The sequence below is a fragment of the Pteropus medius genome, unplaced genomic scaffold, assembly GCF_902729225.1.
Source record: "Pteropus medius unplaced genomic scaffold, Ma_sr-lr_union100, whole genome shotgun sequence".
In the NCBI taxonomy this organism is placed as follows: domain Eukaryota; kingdom Metazoa; phylum Chordata; class Mammalia; order Chiroptera; family Pteropodidae; genus Pteropus; species Pteropus medius.
Genome location: NW_024342469.1, coordinates 3628439 through 3646935, shown reverse-complemented (window position 1 = coordinate 3646935; position 18497 = coordinate 3628439). Strand labels below are relative to the sequence as shown.

The 18497-nt window shown below is 60.9% G+C and overlaps 1 protein-coding gene across 6 annotated transcripts in view; it reads left to right on the top strand.

Annotated features, from left to right (window-relative positions):
• Positions 1-16121, top strand: part of PRR5 (proline rich 5) — a 49430-nt gene extending 33309 nt beyond the window's left edge. For 4 of the 6 annotated variants that reach the window (XM_039863215.1, XM_039863217.1, XM_039863213.1 and 1 more), the window contains 6 exons: positions 3627-3675; positions 4862-4919; positions 9413-9504; positions 9861-10001; positions 13407-13542; positions 15179-16121. In XM_039863215.1, the coding sequence (XP_039719149.1) occupies positions 3627-3675; positions 4862-4919; positions 9413-9504; positions 9861-10001; positions 13407-13542; positions 15179-15636 (934 nt within the window). In that variant the 3' untranslated portion in view covers positions 15637-16121. The remainder of the gene's footprint in view (positions 1-3626; positions 3676-4861; positions 4920-9412; positions 9505-9860; positions 10002-13406; positions 13543-15178) is intronic. The other 2 variants (XM_039863218.1, XM_039863216.1) reach the window with 1 other exon arrangement.
• The last annotated feature ends 2376 nt before the right edge of the window (positions 16122-18497 follow it).

The following is an 18497-nucleotide window of genomic DNA, read 5'->3' as shown; positions in this document are numbered from 1 at the left end:
ATGCCGCCCCGTCTCTGCACCAAAAGAAGAGCTGGGAAAAATAGACAGCAAGCCTCACCGACTCCAGGGGGGAGTAAAAGGGGACTTGGGATGGGGGTCACCCACCCCTACCCTAGCAGGGCAGAGCCGAAAGGGCCCTGCAGACGGATAAACTGAGGCCCAGGGAGGGAAAGAGGCTGGCAAAGCCACATGGGGAGCAGGAGCTTGTCGCCTCTGCCAGGCCCGGCGTGTGACCTGTCCAGCTTTGCTCAGGCTCATCTGGCCACCCAAGGATGGGGCCCTAGGGGCCACCGGGGATGTCAGTGGGGCCCAGAGTTCCCGTTTTCCTAATGTGCCTCTGCTTAGGGCAAGAGTCGGTAGCAAGCCCGAAGACGCCACTGGGCGCTTAAACAACAGAAAATAGGAAATGTCTCTAAAATTCCTGACCAAAGCACCAGGGACATTCTCCTGGCAGCATAAATAGGGGTGGCCTTCCCTCCACCAGGACCGTAACCCCAGCCCATGTGTCCTTGTCCTCAACCCTTGGGGACGGGCATAGGGCAGGTAATCTCGGGAGTATGTGCTGGGAGGGTGGAGGGTACAGAGAAGCTACAACGACCCCCTCTCGCCAGCCCCAAGATCCTTACTCGAGAAACAGGTAGAGAGGTCAGGGTGACGGGGGATGTGGCACTTCCGGCCAGCTAAGCTATTTGGGGCAGCTTTTTAGCCTGTTCAGAATTAAATGCTTGGAATCATTAAGTAACAGTAACAGGCCTTTCTGTTGAGGGTTTGCTCTGTGCCCGAGCTTTCCGTGGCTTAAGCTCTTCACAGCAGCCCTGACAAGTTTCAGGGGTTCATGGGACCTTATTATCTCGTTTTATAGATGAGGAAACTGAGGCACAGAGAGGCCGTAGGTCGTTCGCGGTCGTGGGGCTGGTCAGGAGAGCCAGACTCGGGCCTCTGAATTCAGCCTGGGGGGTCCTTCAAGGCCACCCCCTGCCCAGCCCCCACCCCCAGCTCCCCTCTATCACGTGGCCACATTAAATTAAGGGAATTTAATCGTGCATTAAATCCATAATCGGTCATTAGCTTTGGTCCCACGAGAGCCTTGTGCTGTGACTGGGGCCATTGACCACATCGTTATCCGAATTCTCCTTGGCTCCCATGAGATTCAGGGAGGGACCCTCGGCTGCACCCAGGCTTGGGTGGGGTGGGGTGGTGAGTAGTAGCAGGACCCCGACGTCTGGTCGTCATTATTTTCCCCCACTTTATATGTATATGGGATTCTTACTTTTGAATATAATTCACCCTTTTGAAATGTACAGTCAGGGTTTTCAGTGTATTCACAAGGCTGTACAGCCATCACCCTCTTCCAGAACATTCGTCACCCCCCAGGAAAGCACGTCCCCATTACCTGCGGCCCCAGCTTCTGGCGAATACCAGCCGGCTTTCTGTCCGTGCGGATTTGCCTGTTCTGGATACTTCATGGGGATGGGATCGCTCAGTGTGTGCGTGGCCTTTCACGGCGGTCTTTCTCCACCGAACATGCTGCTTTCAGGGTCCAGTGTAGCCACATGCGTCAGTCCCTCGTTCTTTTTGACGGCTGCATAATATTCTATTGTGTGGAAAACACGCCCTTTTGTTTCTCCATCCCTCTGTCGCTGGACGTTTGGGTTGCTTCCATGCTTTGGCTGTTGTGAACAGTGCTGCCGTGACATCTGTAGACAAGATTCTTGTGGACATGTTTTCGTCTCTCTTGGGTCTGTACCTGGGTGGCACTGCCGGATCACGTCACAAGTCTGCGGCTGGCGTTCTGGGGACCCGCCCGGCTGTTTTCCACGGCGGCCGTACCATTCTGCGTTGCCACTGGCTGTGGCCGACGACTCAGTTTCCTCTCGTTCTCACCAATACTTGTCATTTTCCACGTTTCGATTCTAACAGTGTGAGTGCGTGTGAGATGCCACGTGGTGGTTTTGATTTACATTTTCCTGATGACTAATGACCGAGCATCTTTTCATGTGCTTATTGGCCATTCGCATCTCTTGGGAAGAATGGCTGTTCAGGTCCTGTGCTCGTTTTTTTTTAATTGGGTCCTTTGTCTTTTTATTGTTGAGTCGGAGGAGTTCTTTCTTTTTTATGGATTGAGACCCTCATCAGATACTGATTTGCACATTTCCCGCCCCGCCCCCCCCGTCCCACGAGCTCTTTCACATTCTCGATACTGTCTTTCAAAGCACTGAAGTTTAACTTTGATGACGTTTAGTCCGCGATCTAGTCCTCCTTGGGCGCAGTGTCCCTTTATTCCCAGTATGCACAGCTGCCTTGGGGCTCCCCGTGGGATGTGGGTCCCCCTCCCCTCTGTCAGAGAGCCCGTGGCCGGCTCGGCCCACGCCGAGCGGCCTGTCAGCAGGCCCCACTGGGGCCTCGTCACTTGCCCTCCCAGAGCCTCAGATCCCGTGTCTGTGGAATGAGCGTGGCTCCCACTCTGCAGGTGTTTGGCCACAGCCTGCGTGACCTCCCGCCTCCTGCCTGGAACATCCGTTCTCTCGAGCCAGGAAAGAGGGGATCCCAGGGCGCTGTCACCTGCCCGATGAAATCCTAGAGAATTGGCGCAGAGCCTCTTAGCAGTCGTGGAAGTCACCCACACATCGATTAAGCTTTCACTAGTGGGCACCTACTGTATACGGGCTTCAGAGGTCCATGGGAAGGCCGCTGGCAGAATTCCCAGCCAAAGGCAGTGGGGCCTGAACTGGCCTCTCGCCGTCAGCCATGTGGACGGCACGGCCCTGAGGCTGCGACCATGCAGCCAGGGGGACCCTGTCTTCCCGAGTCCATGTTCATTCCCCTTATCAGTGGCTGGGGAGCCCATGGGCACAGCCAAATCAGGGGATGCTCAGCCAGCCATGCCCCTCACCCCCGCCCCGCAGTTCACATGGTGTGAGCTGAGAAGAAACATCAGAGGAGGTGCAAGGACCAGCAGAGTCACCCCAAAACAGGGCTGCATGAGAGCTACCGCCGGCTCTCCAGCCCTGGTGAGCGGAGGGTCTGCTGGGCCCGGTAGGAGACCGCCCGCCCTCCCTCCCTCCTCCGTCCGTCCGTCCCTCCGTCCGTCCATCCTTCCCTCCTTCATCAGCGTTCACGCTTGCACCGCCCCGCCCCCCAGCCATGGGCAGGGAAGAGGGTGAGGAGGGCTTCACTGAGCACCTGCTGCATACACGAGGGTCAGCCATGATCCCGGTTGACCCCCCGGGCCCTCCTGCTCAGGCCACGGAAGAGGGTGTGGGGCTCAGACAGCTCAGGGCCTTGGGCAGGTGGAAGAGGGTGGAGTGGGTGTTAACTTCCCAAGGACACGCGAGATGCTCGTGGCCCTCACTTTCCCCCTTTCCCCGGGCCCCCTTCAGCTTCCTCTTGTGTGAAATGGGGAGCGGGGATAATGAACCGTGAACCTCCTCGCTGTGGGACCATGCAGAGTGCACTGCCAGCCCACAGTCCCCCGCTGCAGCCCGGGTCGTGTGGATGTGCCCACCCCTCAGGCCGGCAGTGTCCACTGCCCGCGCCCCCAGCCCAGGTCCCAGCCCCGCCCCAGGCAGGCGCCAGGAGGCCTCTTGACTCCATCCCCCTCATTCTCCTCTCCCCTCCCCCCACAGGCAGCTGCTGAAGACGGAGCTGGGGTCCTTCTTCACGGAGTACCTGCAGGTGGGTGGTCTCGCTCTCCAGCGAGGCTGGCTTTGCTTCCTGGGTGGCCCAGAAAGGCCTGGGGGTCACCTGCTGCCCACCAGTGGGCATGTGGAGCATTCGGTTCCGAGGACTCCACTACACCATGGCTCAGTTTCCCGATCGAGCCACCACAGATTTCTGTGCAGGTTAAATGCTGAGACGCTGGTGACGTCTTAGTGCCGTGTCTGGCACGTGGTGGGACTCGGGTGGTTTGTTGTCCGTCGTCCACCTCCTCCTGGAATGTCAGCGCAGGCCCCCAGATGCCACGTTTGGGCGGCAAGGCCCCTCTGTCTCAGCAGCTGCTGCACCCCATCTGGCCAGGAGGCCTGCAAAGTCGGCGGACACACAGGAACCCGGGGCTCAGAGAGGTGCAAGGACCTGCCCAGGTCACACAGCCAGGAAGGGGTGGTGCAGGGGCCCCCTCGTGCAGGTTCAGCACGGGGTGCCCGCCCTACCTGGGGAGGGCTGGGGGCCAGCCCGAGGGTCCTCGCTTCCCATGGCTGAGAGTTGGCTGTATAATCGAGCTTTATCGAGGTGATTCACATACCATACAGCGCACCCACTTAAAGTGTACAACTCACTGGTTTTTAGCATATTCACAAAGTCACGTAACCATCGCCATTAAGTCCAGAATGTTTTCTTCACCCCAAAAAGAAACCCCACATTTGCAAGCAGTCCCCATCCCCCTCCTTGGCCCCTGGCAACTACCAGTCTGCTTTCTCTGTGGCTTTTTCTATCCTGGACCTTTCGCATACGTGGCATCCCACGGTACGAGGCCTTTCGTGTCTGGCTGCTTCCGCCGAGCACGGGGTTTTCGGGGTTCATCCACGTCATAGCGTGTGCTGGTGCTTCATTCCTGTTACAGCCAAATACTGTTCCGTTGTCTGGCTGCTCCCCGTTTTGTTTGTCCGTTTGTCTGTGGTCGGACACTGGGTTGTTTCCACCTCTTGGCTGTTGTGAGTGGCTCTGTGACCACCTGGTGTCACCCCAGCCACCGCCCAGGGGATGTGCACAGGGCCTGCGTTTGGAGCCTCTCATTAGTGATGGCAGCTCACAGACCAGGCCTTCATCAGCAGACCCCTCCTTCTTGGACTCGTGGGGGCCCTGCCCGCCAGGCCCCCCCACCCCGGGCACCCCTGTGACAGTGTCTCTGTGTGCTTTTCAGAACCAGCTGCTGACGAAAGGCATGGTGATCCTGAGGGATAAGATCCGCTTCTATGAGGGTGAGTCTGGCCTGGTGGCCGGGACCCAGTGCCGGGCCGCCCTGCTTGCTGGCATGGCTGCTGGGCATTGTGGCCAGTGCCCCGCGGTGGTGGCACCACAGGTGAGCCCTCGGGAACCCTGGCACTGCCAGTCTTGCCTGGGACCCCAGATTCTGCGTGGGCAGTGTGGCTCTCTTGAGCAGGAGGACTTGGAAGGGGCAGGAATATGCCTTAGGGGCAGCAGGGCCCAGAGCCGACCCCAGGCGGGGTCTTCGTTGGGGAGAGCATCTGCCCACCACTTGCTGGAGCCCGGGAGAGTCAAGAGACGTCGAAGAGAAGACCCCACTTCACCCCACTGCCCACAGCGTCCTGGGAGACCCCTGCCAGGGTCTCGGAGGGCCGGAGTAGAGCTGGCTTAGGGCAGAGGCTGGAGCAGGGAGCTGCCACCTGGGTAGGGGCAGCCCTTGTGGCCCCCCACTGGGCATTCTAGGCACACTTCGTCCTTTAACAACACCCTCCCTGTGAGGCCTCGGGGTCCCATTCCCGTTTCGTATCGGGGAGCAAAGCAGTGCTGCCGGGGGGGATTATCCACAGCCACACCGCAGATGAGCCATAGCGGCGAGGCTGGGACCCAGGTCGGCCTGATGCCAGGGCACACACGCTCTGCCCGTCTGGAGGCCAGCGAGCCCCGGCTGGCCTGTGTGCAGCTCGGGCCCCAGCAGGTGGAGGAGGGTCCTGACCAACAGCCCTCTCCCCTCCAGGCCTGGAGTCTTGCGGTGTGCCAGGTCCCAACACCCTTGGGCTCCTGTGGGCCCTGGGGCGACAGCTAAAGTGTGTGCCTCCTTGCAGCAGTGACCTGGCATGGGGAGAGATCGAATTAGAGGAGGACTCAGCTCAAACCGATACAGCTTTGCCGAGGGCCCCGTGTGCCAGGCCTGTGCTGAGTTCAGGTTCCACGAACATCTGTCGAGCACCTACGATGGATGCGTGGGGCCCAAGTTTATTGGGCTAGACTCTGTCCTGACTCTGCTAACTCACTGGATCCCCCAGTAGCCCCGTGAAGGACGGACCATTGTGCAGCCACTGGACATACGGGGAAACTGAGGCACGGAGGAAGTCAGTAACTCGCCCAGGCCACGCGGCTGCTACTTGGCATTCGGGCTCCTAAGCCTGCCTTTTCTCTTTTGCTCCAAATCCTGGAGTCCCCACTTTGACCCTGGAAAGAAGGGGCGCTAGCACGTTTGACCTAGGGGAGGACTCAGGCCTGGCGGCCTGGCGGCCTGGCACATTGCCAGATGAACTTGGAGCTGCGTGCCCGTTTCTTCTGCACCTCCCTGGGCATGTCAGGTGAAGGCTGCCAAGGCAGGAGCCTGCGAAGGGCCTTGAGGACCTGAGACATGGGGCCCAGGGAGTACAGGCCATCGGCGTTTCTGGGCCAGCTGGCAGGACAGGGTGCTGAGGACTTGGCACCTGGCAGAGGTGGCCTCCCACGCCCCTCTCCTGACTCGGCGCATTCCGGCAGCGCCTGTGCCTCCCACCGGCTCTGGCCCAGGGGAGCTGGGCTCGTCCGAGAAGAGGAGCTTTGTGTGGCTCGGTCGAGGCCTGCCCACAGCAGCCGTGTCCGCCAGGCCACCCAGCAGGGCGTGCCAGCCCCATCCAACCGCCCCAGGCCTCAGGATCCAGCCCAGAGCCCCAGGCTGGCGGCCAGAGGGCCTGGTGCTCAGTCTTCATCAGCCACAGACACATCATTTCCCTCTGGCCGCGGAGCTCCGCCCTAACCCCATGGCGCTCCATCCCTGGGCTCCGTAGGTATCAGGATGTCAGGCCCCAGGTGGCCTCTGGGGACCTGGAAACGAAGGAGACCCAGCCCTGCCCAGCAAGGGCTCATAGCCAGCTGAGGACACAGACGAGGACCAGGTGGTAAAAGTCCAGGGTGATGAAGTCAGGCTGAAGGGAAGCCCTGTGAAGAAGGGATTGGATCCACACTGGCAGTCAGGGAGGGCTGCACGGAGACAGTGGCCCTTAGGTAGGGCCTCAAATTGTGGTCAGTCCAGGAGGTTGTCCGGCCGCCGTCAGCCCATGCAGTGGGAACGATGACCGGACCCACGCCCTGAGGGCAGCACCCAGAGCCTCTGCCTCCCACTGCGGTTCGAGCCCCAGGAGAGCTCTTCCTTGAGACTGGCGCCTGCAGCCAGCCATGCCCTCGCCAGTGCCTCTGCTGGAGGGGGCGGTGGCCCCAGGCCCTCTCTGCCTGCTCCTCAGTGGAGGCCTTGGACATTGGCCCCCAAGCCAAGTGATTCCTGGAAGGAAGCCCGGAGGCCAGCCTGGAGATGGAGGCCCCTCCCTGGGACCATGTCTGAGGTTGTGGTAGGTGGTCTGCACGGTCTCTGACAAGCGAGCTCCAGCTGCAGCCAGGATCACCCTTCTGCAGCCGAGGCCTGCGGTCAGAGCTGTCCCTGAGGTCTCCCCGCGACAAGATGCGGCCTGAGCCGCCATCAGTCACTCCTCAGCCGACTCAGAGGAGGAGGGCCAACCCGCCCCCAGGGAGACCCAGCTCCGGGCCGTGGCCGCCACCCAGGTCCTGCTGAGCATTGTCAGGGACGTGCCCCACATGGTGTCATGTCAATGGCCAGCCCTCCCTGGGCACCTGCCACATGGCGTCTTTCAGCCCCGTGTGTGTGGGGCGGTCACCGTGCACGTCTGACAGAGGACCCCACTCAGGCCCAGGGCGCGAGACTTCCTCCAGCCCCACAGCGAGGCTTCACCCCTGTGCCCCTGACTGTCACCCCTGACAACACCACAGTCCCCAGCAGAGAGCCCGGCCAGCGGGCGAGGCCCCGCTTCCTGGCTCCGGTCAGCGTGTGGCTCTGGCCGAGCCTGGACTCCGTGTTTTACAACATCTGCTTTCCGCAGCATTTCCGCTGGAGAGTGGCCTTTGCTCAGCCGACACCGGCCTGGCCCGAGCCCAGGGCCACCCCGCAGCCCGGGCACTGAGCAGCCTTTCTTCTTGCCAGCGGTGCCGGGGACCTGAAGGGACCTCTGTGTTCAGGCAGAGCCTCTCGGGCACCCGCCCATCCTGCCACCGACCCAGGTGTCGCCCCTGGGGAGAACCGGGAGCTGGCCACTTGGCAGGGAGCCCCAGCACCAGCAGACAGGCCAGGCAGCGAGGCCAGACCCCCCTCACTGGCAGCTGGGCAGAACTGGGCCTCCTGGGACCACCCCCGCCAGCCCCCCCTCCTAGACCCCTGGCGCCTGCACAGACCAGGCGGGCAAGAGGGGCCCGGGGCCCAAGGCACGTGAGGAAAACAGGCCAAGGCCCTTGTCCGGCCCCCTCATTCCCATGGAAACCTGCAGCGGACAGGCCTGAGCAGTGTAGTGTGGGAGGCCGGCCAGAGTGGGGGACTTTCCTGCCTCGCCCAGAGACACCCACCACACCCTGTTTTCCTGCCAGTCTGGCTGCCAGGTGGGGGCCTTGGTGACACGCACCAGGGTCTGCTCATCCCAGCCCCAGCAATCCTTCACCCCAGCTGTGCTCTTCCCAGTGGGAGGGCTGAGGGGTCAGCACTTTGCATTTCCCAGGGGATCGCAGAGCCAGTTTGGGGGCACCTCGGCTGTCCCCGCCCCCCCAAGGGCTGTCTGCACCGTTCTTTCCCAGAGCCGGCAAAATTACCTGCGGAGCTTGTCCAAGTGCCTGCTTTTCACACCTCTGCTTTCACGGTTCACGCACCAGGGACGTCGGTCAGCCTGGCAAACCATGCTCCCGAATCAGCTTGGGTAGCGCCTCCTCCAGGAAGCCCTCCTCGCCTGACCCTCGCCCCCTCTTCTCCCCTTTCCCACCTGGGGCACGTTGCTGCTGTTGGATGGTCTCCCTGGCTCCCCAGGTCCCACCTCAGGCAGCCTGGGGTGGCAGGGACCCCGGCCCTCAGGAAAGAGATCCGAACCTCTTGGAAGCTGTTCATTGCTGTTCAGTGTCCTGCTTCCCTGTCACGTGATGGGACTAGGGCCGTTTGGGGCTCGACTGGATCCCCAGCGTCAGGCCTGGCATAGTGCAGGTTCTCTGTCGATGTCCGCCACTTCGCCTGCGATGCTTGCGGGCAGGGGGAGGAGAAGGTGGGTGGGGCAGGTGGAGTCCCCTCTCAACGGCAGCGGCAGCGTTAGGTGAATCTTACGGGACAAGGATGTGAGCCGAGGCTGCCGTTCGGCGCACCGGTGTGGGTCTGGTGTGTGGGCGGGGGTGGGGGCCAGCAGCCAGCACCCACAGTCCTCCCTCTCCCCCAGGCTCTCTTCAGGCTCATTTCGTCCTGTCGGCTCTCGGGGTGGGCTCTGTCACTGTCCCCTTTTATTAACAAGGAAGCTGAGGCACGGGAAGGTTGAGCAGTGGGTCCAGGGCCCAGACCCCGGCCGTCAGCTCCCGGGGCCTCCTGTGGATGGGAGAGATGACTTCTGACCTGGGAGGGCGTGAAGTGCCCGCTGAGCCCATTGGGACAGGCAGTGACAGCTCCTCGTGCCCACAGGACAGAAGCTGCTGGACTCACTGGCAGAGACGTGGGACTTCTTCTTCAGCGACGTGCTGCCCACACTGCAGGCTATTTTCTACCCCGTGCAGGTGAGTGGCCCCTGCAGCCATGGGACCCCCGGGCCACCATGTTGGCCCTCCCTGGCCTCACTGCAGACTGCCCGGCCCAAGGATGGGCACCCCCTTCTGCCCCTCACCGCTGTTACGGCTGTCTGCACCTGGACATGTCCTGGGACCTCTCAGAACCTGCCACCCACTCATGAGATGGAAATGAGGACAGCTGCCTCCCAAGGGCTCGGTAAAGCCCAAAGCAGCACACAGTAGGGCCGCCTAGCACATACTGGGGGCTCTGTGTGTGACACCAAGCCTCTCCTTGCCTGAGGGTCGGCGGGTCCGTTCTCGTGTCTGGCCCCAGAACGAGGACGTGTGGTGTCCTCTGTCACCAGGGCAAGGAGCCGTCGGTCCGCCAGCTGGCCCTGCTGCACTTCCGGGACACCATCACCCTCAGCGTGAAGCTGGAGGACGCGCTGACCCGCACCCACGCCCGCGTGCCTGCCGCCATCGTGCAGATGCTGCTGGTCCTGCAGGTGGGTGGCTCTGAGGAGGCCGCCGCTTACCCGTGTCAGGGGCCCCCGCGGGAATGCGGCCACAAGGCCAGACTTGGGCAGATGCTGCGTCTCGAGACAGGCTCCCCAGAGGAGGGCTCTGAGATGAGGATTTGGGGCCACGTGACTTCGCAGTGGGGCTACTGTCGAGAGAGTGAAGCAGGAGGGGACGGGGAGATGGACGAAGACGTGGGTTCGGGAGGGGGCTGGCCTCAGCCGGGTCCCACGGGAGCCCGGGAGTGCGAACTGGACCAGAGTTGGTCCTCGTGGGCAGGGCTGGGCCTTTGCGCCCCTCGCCGGTCAGTCGTTGGGGCTGCGGGCCGCCTGCCCCCACGCCCCACAGTGGTCCCAGACATCTCTGGTGCAGATGGCTTTTGTCCACGAGGGCAGCTCAGGGCGGGGCTGCTGCGAGCTTTCTGCAGCCACACTCCCAGCGGTGGAGGGTGAGTGGCCCGCCCAAGACAGGATCTGACAGGCCACCAACAGCCCCCACTGTAAACTGCTGCATACCGAGCCCTGTGGAGGGCACAGCACTCTACAGTTTGCCGCTTGCCTCACTGTGTGGCATTGAGACCAGGGTAGGCGCTGTCAGCCGTCCCATTTTACAGGTGGCGAAATAGAGTCCCCGACAGTAACCAGGGCAGGATCCTTGCCGCACCCAGGTCCGACGGGCTTCACAGCCCTGGTGGCGGTTCTGAGTCCCCTACGCACGTGCAACTCCTGCTAAATTAGGGTCCCCGACGGCACGTCTGGGGCCCAGGGCAGCCGCTGAGTGTGGAGGTTTAAAGTGCCGGCTGCACCGGGTGGGAGCTGTGGTTGTCCTGGGACCCCAGGCCATTTTCAAGGGCTTTCAGGTCAGACCTGGCTGGGTTGAAGCTGAGAGCTTTGAGGGACTTTGTCACTTGGCCTCTTTTGTCGTCTGTGTGATGGAGTAAGATGACCTACCTGGTAGGGCAGGTTCAAGGATAACGGAGAAGTTGGGGAGATGCCTCTGGAAGGCAGCCGCGGGACTGGGGCCGAGGAGTAAGATCCCATCTTGATCCCAGGAGCAGTACCCCGTGGTCTGCCAGGCTAGGTGGCTGCTGCCCCCTGGTGGCCACTGTGTCTCATGCAGCTTCCTGGGCTTGACCCCATCGTTCCCCAGACTGTCCCGGCCCAGTGGGTGTGACCCCCAAACACAGCCCTTTGCATTGCCTCGCCCCCTCCCACCCCTGCCCACACTTTGAATGACCTTGTCCCAACCCCTCAGTGAACTCGTCCCCACTGTTTTTGAGTCTCAGATAGATCTGAAGTCACAGCTGCTGGTCAGCATATTTTGAGGGCCTACTGTGTGCCCCGTGCTTCACCGCAGAGTCCCGGTTCCTTCTCATAGCATCCCCAAAGCCAGGAAATGGCCGTGCATCTCAGTGCACACAGATAACGCAGCCCCTGGCCCCCCATTTCCTCACTGCAGTGGGGAGCAGAGACCGGACTTCGTAAACGAATTCTAGGAATGAAAGGACGTAAAGTTCATGAAATGCCCCGCACAGCTCAGCGGTGTCCTCATCTGCGTCAGTGCTGCTGGAAGCAGAGACAGGTCCATCCCTGCACGGTCACCTGGATGACTTACGGGGGCTCCACGGGGTCTGTAGTGATGACCCCTCTGTCATTTCTGATATTAGTAATTTTATGTCTTCCCTTTTTTTTTTTTCCTTAGTTTTCCGACTAGAGGCTTATTGATTTTATTGATCTTTTAAAAGAACTTGTTTTTGATTTCATTGGCTTTTTCTATTGATTCCTTTTTTGAATTTCATTAATTTCTCCGATTGTTATTTCTGTTCTCCAGCTTATTTCGGATTTAATTTGTTCTTCTTCTTGCAGTTTCCTAAGATGGAAGCTTAGATTATTGATTTTAGATCTAATTTAATATACTCATTCAGCACTGTGAATTGCCCTCTTAAGCACCATTTTCGATGTATTTTATACATTTGGATAAGTTACATTTTCATTGCCATTTATTTCAAACTATTTAAAAATGTTTCATGAGATTTCTTCTTAGACTCGTGTGTTATTTAGAAGTGAGTTGATTAATCTCCAAGTATTTGGGGCTTTTTGTTTTTCTTTTATTGATTCCCGGTTTAATCCCTTTGTGGCCGGAGAGCGGACATCATATGATTTTTTTTTTTTTTTTTTTGGATGTGTTTTATTGCCCAGTATGTGGTCTGTCTTGCGAATGTTCCATGCGAGCTTGAGAACGTGTATTCTCCCGTCGTTGCATGAAATAGTCTATAGATGTCATTTGTGTCCCGTTGATTGATGGTGGCGTCGAGTTTGGTGATGTCCGTACTGATTTTCTGCCTCCTGGATGTGCACTTCTGAGAGGGGCGTCGGAGTCTCTGACCGTGAGAGCGGATCCGTGTCTCTCCTTGCAGCCCGTCCGGTTTTCGCCTCCCGTGGTTTGGTGCTCTGTTCTTGGGTGCGTGCGAAGGGTTGTTGTGATGTCTCGGAGAATTGGTCCCTTTTCATTATGCAGTGATCTTCTTCGCCCTGTTCCATTCTTTGGTCTGGAGTCACCCTGTCTGAAATGAACACGGCCACTCCGGCTTTCTGCCGCTCAGCAGTGCCTGGCATAGCTTTCTCCACCCCCGTCCTGTTAATCTACACGCGTCTTTGTAGACGAAGTGGATTTCTCGGAGGCAGCGTAGAGTCGGGTTCTCTTGCTGTCTTGAACTGTCATTTAACACAAACCTGAGCAGCCTGTTGAGGATTGATGTCTTTTATTCATTCGTACGTCATTCATTCAGTAAGCAGTCACTAAACGCCTATTGAGGGCTGGCCCTCTGCTGGGCGTGCTGGGGACACAGGGCTTGCCCCCCACGCTCTCAGTTAGCAAGATCAGGGCTGTCCTGTGGCGGCCTCATTCCTCAGGCTCTGGCTGAGGGAAGTTGTCATGGAGGAGCTGGACGGGACCTGGCGGGGATGGCGGGCAGTGTGAGGGGTAGGGGCAGCCTGCCCAGCCTGGACGTGACCTTGGCCTGGCCCCACAGGTGGGCTTTCCTGCCTGCTGCACTCCACGGGGCGAGGGCATTGGCTCCGGGTGGACTTCCCAGCAGGACTGGCCAGTGCGGGGGTTCTCCCCAGGGGCAGAGTGCGGGCTGCCCAACCTCGCTTGGCCACGGGGCTCTTTTCCACTGGGCACTGGTCTCCCAGACCCACAGCCACTGTGGGCAGCGGGCAGCTGCAGATGGTGTCAAAGCCAGAGAGTGACTCGGAGTTTTGGCGGGTGCCGTGTTGGGGGCCAGGGGCCTGTGGGGGGAGGGGGTGTTTGTGGTGGCTTCGAGCTCAGCCGGCTGGGTGAGGAAAACGCACTGGGCCGTGCTGTGACCCTCCCCCCTCGTCCCCTCGCAGGGCGTGCACGAGTCCCGGGCCGTGACCAAGGACTACCTGCGCCTGGAGATGCTGATCCAGAAGGTGGTGTCACCCTACCTGGGCACCTACGGCCTCTGCTCCAGTGAGGGCCCCTTCACACACTCCTGCGTCCTGGGTAGGGGTCGCCTGGGCCTCGGGGGGAGCAGGGTGACACTGGACCCATCCACCTCTGCCCAGGGGCCCGGGCCTCCCAGTGGACAGGCCATATGCCGGGCCCTGAGCCCATGGAGATGGGCTTCTTGGGGTCCCTTCTTCAAGAGCTGAGGGGGACCCAGTGGGCAGACACCATAGTGGTGAGGTGACAACTCCCTTGAGAGCTCAGCAGTGGCTGCTGCATCCCCAAGGCGGTCACAGCTGTGCGCAGTCCTGAAAGTTGGGGGTCGACCAGGCCAAGGACACAGCACGTGCCAGAGCCCCAGAAATCCCGGCTGCTTTGGCAACTCACAGGAGAGGGACGAGGTTCGGGGGTGGATGGGCTGGGCGTGCACAGAAGCCAGCCACATTGCCCCTATTGGTTCATTTAGTAATGTAAACCAAGCACCTACCGTGCACCAATGCCTGTCCTTGGTCCCGGGGTCAGTAGAGACCAAGGCCCACCCACATAGGCTCTCGTCCACCAGAGGAGGCGACCAACGAGTGCACAGTCCCCAGATAAGTCCCCCAAGGTGGCCTGTGCCCAGCTGACACCAGGGCCGTGGGCGGGGAGCTCAGAGAAGGCCATACTGGGAGGTGACTGCCAAGCCGAAAGACCAGGAGGAGCCAGGCCTGGGAAGAGGTGTAGGAAGAGCACCCCGGACAGAGTGGACCCCTCACCCAGGGTGCTCACCCACCTGCTGGTTTAAAATCTGCCTACCAGGTACGTCTCAGCGTAGGTGGGTCCCTGGCAGTTGGAGGACTTTGATGCCGGGCTCGGTGTGGCCCTGGGACCCCCAGACCCAGGAGGGAGCCTCTTACCTCCCCAGAAAGCCCTGAGCTGCTCACCGTGCTCAGCCCTGCCACCTGGTGGTCACTGTGGAATTGCATGATCCTGAGCGGGAGCCTGAAACTTGTCCCTAGGCAGCCTAGGCCACCATCCTCATCCTCTCCCGCCGCCAGGGGCTCGAGTCCCCCCACACTCAGAATAAAACCTCAGCCCCAGCCGCACCTGGAAGGGCCCCTTGTTCTCTGCCCCGTCGCACTTCCCGCTACCCGACCTGTGGCCCGCCCGTGTGGGTTTGTCGTCCCTCCCGCACGAGGACTCCAGCTCTGAGGACCGGCTGTGTCTGCCCAAGAAAGTGCCGGCACACAGCAAGTGCTAAGATTTGTTGACTTTCCCCAGGTGAGGGAACTGAGGCACATGCACAGGTCACTGGCAAGGTGTACATTTGAACCTGGGCGGTTGGCTTCGGTCCCCCCGCCCCAGCCCCCGTCCAAGCTGAGAGGCGGGGACCAAGGAGCCAAGGAGACAGACGAGCCCAGTGTCAGCGTGGGAGAGGGGGAGCAGCATCCCTCCCCGCAGCTGCAGCGGCCAGGCCGCCGGGCAGGAGCGTGGAGGGGCCGGCCCTGGTGCGCACTGCCGGCCTCCCCTGTAGCTGCGCCGCGTGCAGGGCGGGGTGCACGGCCCGCGCCCCCAGAAGGGGCCGCCTGGCATCTGGCGGAAGGAAGGGCCTGCCACACCAGCTAGCTAGGTTTGCCCAGCGTGCGCCCCGTGCGCATGCGCGTCCCGGCCTCCGGCGCCTGACGCCTGTCTGTCCCCTGCCTGTCCCCTGCAGAGCAGCACCTGCTGCGCCGCTCCCGCTCGGGGGACGTCCTGGCCAAGAACCCGGTGGTGCGCTCCAAGAGCTACAACACGCCGCTGCTGAACCCCGTGGCGGAGCACGAGGCCGAGGGCTCGGCCACCGGCGCCACCGGCGTCCGCCGGCACTCGGTCTCCGAGATGACGTCCTGCCCCGACGGGCCTGGCCAGGGCCCCACGGGGGACTTCGGACCCTCCCCGGGCCCCCAGGCGGGGCCCTGCCCCAGCAGACTGTACCCCCCCACGCAGCCCCCCGAGCCCGGCCCGGGCCTGGCCCACGGCTCCCCGCCGTCCTCCAGCCCCGAGAACCTGGTGGACCACATCCTGGAGTCCGCGGACTCGGACTCCGAGGGCATCTTCATTGACTTCGGCCGACGCGGCGGCTCCGGCGCCTCGCAGTTTGAGGGGCCCGGGGGCCGGCAGAGCATCGTGTGAGGGCCCCGCTTTCTCGCCGAGCCCGCGAGTGCGCCTGCGTGGTGCGCGCGTGTGAGTTTTTTACGCTGCCCAGTCCAGTCCCGGGTCAGCCCTGGCCACTTGGGCGTTGCTCTCTCCGTTGGAAAAACCATGGACGCCCCGGCCTCAGCACCACTCCGTTCTGGGGCGCCTGCATCGACGGCTCCGCCTGCCTCGCGCAGATGGCCAGGCGCACCGGTCCACTTCATGTGCGTGGGGCGGGCACCAGCGCCTGCCCACGTCCACACCCATAGAGACTGTGACTCCGGTGGCACAGCCAGGCCCCCAGAATGACCCCCACAGCAACGGGGGTGGGTAGCAGACCCACCTGTCCCCCTCCCCATGTGCCTCAGGCCACAGCATGACCTGCAGGTGACTGTCCCAGACCCCCGAGCAGCCTGCTCTCACTGCCGGGGTGACCGTGGACAGGGAGAGGGTGGAATGTGGAATAAAACTTGCCTACCCGCTCCTGGGCTCGCTTCGTGCCCCGTCCTCAGCCTGAGATGCCTGGCCTCCCTGGGGCCTCCCTTCTCCACTCCTGGGGGGACGGCTTCCTGTTATTTAGTTTCTCTGTCCCATCCTGACAGAGGGCGGGGGATCCCAAAGGGAGATGGCGGAAAACCCAACAGCCTCTCAGACACCACGGGGACCCTAAGGGGTGGGGGCTGGGTTCAGATCATTGGCCCTGTGCATGGGGGTCCGGCCCCTGCCTCCTCCCCAGCATGAGCACTGGAGCCTGGAAAGGAGGCAGGACTTGCCGGATGCCCCACTGCCAAACTGCTGGCGAGGTGGGGTGACACCTGCTCTTCCCACCCCTGCAGCTGCTTGACCCCCAGACAGGTTGTACCCGCCAGCTCCGGACTCCAGTTCCTGACCCTTGCGGTCGGAAGGCTCACCGGCTTGTCCCCGTGGTGGCATCGGTGCATTTGCAAAGATCTGGACTACTCGGCTTCACCCCTCAGACACACACACTCAGGTTCTGGCACACACACCTGCTCGGCCCTGGGAACGCAGCCTCCCTGCCCCACCCCCGCGTGTGTCCTGCACAAGAGTCACGAATCTTCTTGCCGCCTCCCGTCCCCCCAGGAGGCCCTCCTGTAACGTCATCTGACTGCAGGTGGTCTGAAGCGCTGCCTGGTTTTCTGTAGCCCGTGGTCTGCTCAGGGCTGTGACACTGCAGCTCAGGGGACTCACACAAGTTTGCATCACACAGTCCTGGAGGCTGGGAGCCCAAGGCCGGCGTGCCAGTGTGGCGGGTTCTGGTGAGAGCCCTCTTCGTGGTGCGCAGGTGCCATCTTCTCACGTGTCCTTATGTAGCGGACAGAGAGCCCCCCCTCACGTCTCACAGGACACTAATCCTGGGGGTCCGGGCCCCACCCCTGGGACCTCATTTAACCGTAGTTCCTTAGAGACCCTATCTCCAAATACAGTCATGCTGGGGATTAGGGCTTCAACACAGGCATTTGAGGGGACACAATTTACTCCATCACACGTGAGTGAGTGACGGGCCCATTCCGAAAGCCAGGGGGTCGCCATGGGGGCAGGACCCCACTGTGACAGGGTCTGCTGGAGAGGTGACGTTGAGAAAAACTAGCCTTGTGAGCACCCATGACTGCACCTTTTCTGAGAGTTAGCATCCATTCAGGGGTGCGTGTGTGCACTCTGTGACAGTCACCCACTGGCAGGAGGCCCCAGGGGGATGCCCTTGGGCCCTGGGATGTCCCCTGGAGCACCTACTTTGCTCCTTCTGCTGTCAGGCTCTAAAAGGACCTACTCCGGCCTTCTGGAAGGTGCCACTGGGCGGGCCGTGGCTCAGGAGCCACAGGAAGAAGGAGACCATGTGCTCTCTATGGGGTGGCGGGGAGGGACGAGGGTTCCCGCCAGGTGAAGGAGCTGCCCACAGCAGAGGAAGCCCCAGCCCCAGAAGGAAGGGAAGGCTCCATATAAGAGAGAAAGGCTAGGAAGGGGGTGTCCTCTAAGGTTTGACTTATTCGTGATTTTCCATTTGACCATGAAAGTAATAGCCTATAGTTTAAAAAAGACCTCTGGGTATACACCCCAAAAGACATGAAAGCAGAGACTCGAAGAGATATGTGCACACTCAAGTTCATAGCAGCTCTGTTCATAAGAGCCAAAAGGTGGAAGCAACCCAGGTGTCAATCAACAGGTGAATGGGTAAGCAAAACGTGGTCTGTACATGCAATGGAATATGATTCAGCCTAAACAGGGAAGGAAATTCTGACACGACAGCATGATGAACCTTGAGGATGTTCTGCTCAGTGAAATAGGCCAGACACAAAAGGACATACTGTGATTCCACTTAGATGAGGAACCCGGCATAGCCAAATTCACGACGGCTCCGCAGCACTCCCCGTGGGGTTTGTGGAGTGCCTGTCGTGGGGTCCTCCTAGCATCCCAGTGTGGGAACCGTGGCCCTGAGCTCCGGGAGTGTTCAGCAGTGAAGTGGGCAGTAACCTCAGGAATTCTGGGAGAAGGGGGGAAGCCGCTGGGCAGAGCAGTCTCTGCCAGGGATGCGGTGGCACAGACCAAAGCCCCTAAATCGTGAGGCCCTCTGCTCCCTGCCTCAAGCACATGGAAGGCCCGCACTTCCTGGTCCCCTTGTGGCTGGCTGGTGGGCACTGTGCCCTGCTTTGGCCAGTGAGCTCTGAGCAGAAGGGACTTGGGGCCCTTTGGAGCTGGAGTGCTTCATGCCCAGGGGGAGACCCTCCAGGGCGACCAGCAGTATTCCTGATGGGTCTGCTCCAACTGGTGGGGCGTCGGGGGGTCTGCGGACATACAGCATGAATGAGAGGAGACCTCAGGCAGTGTAAGCCCCTGAGACT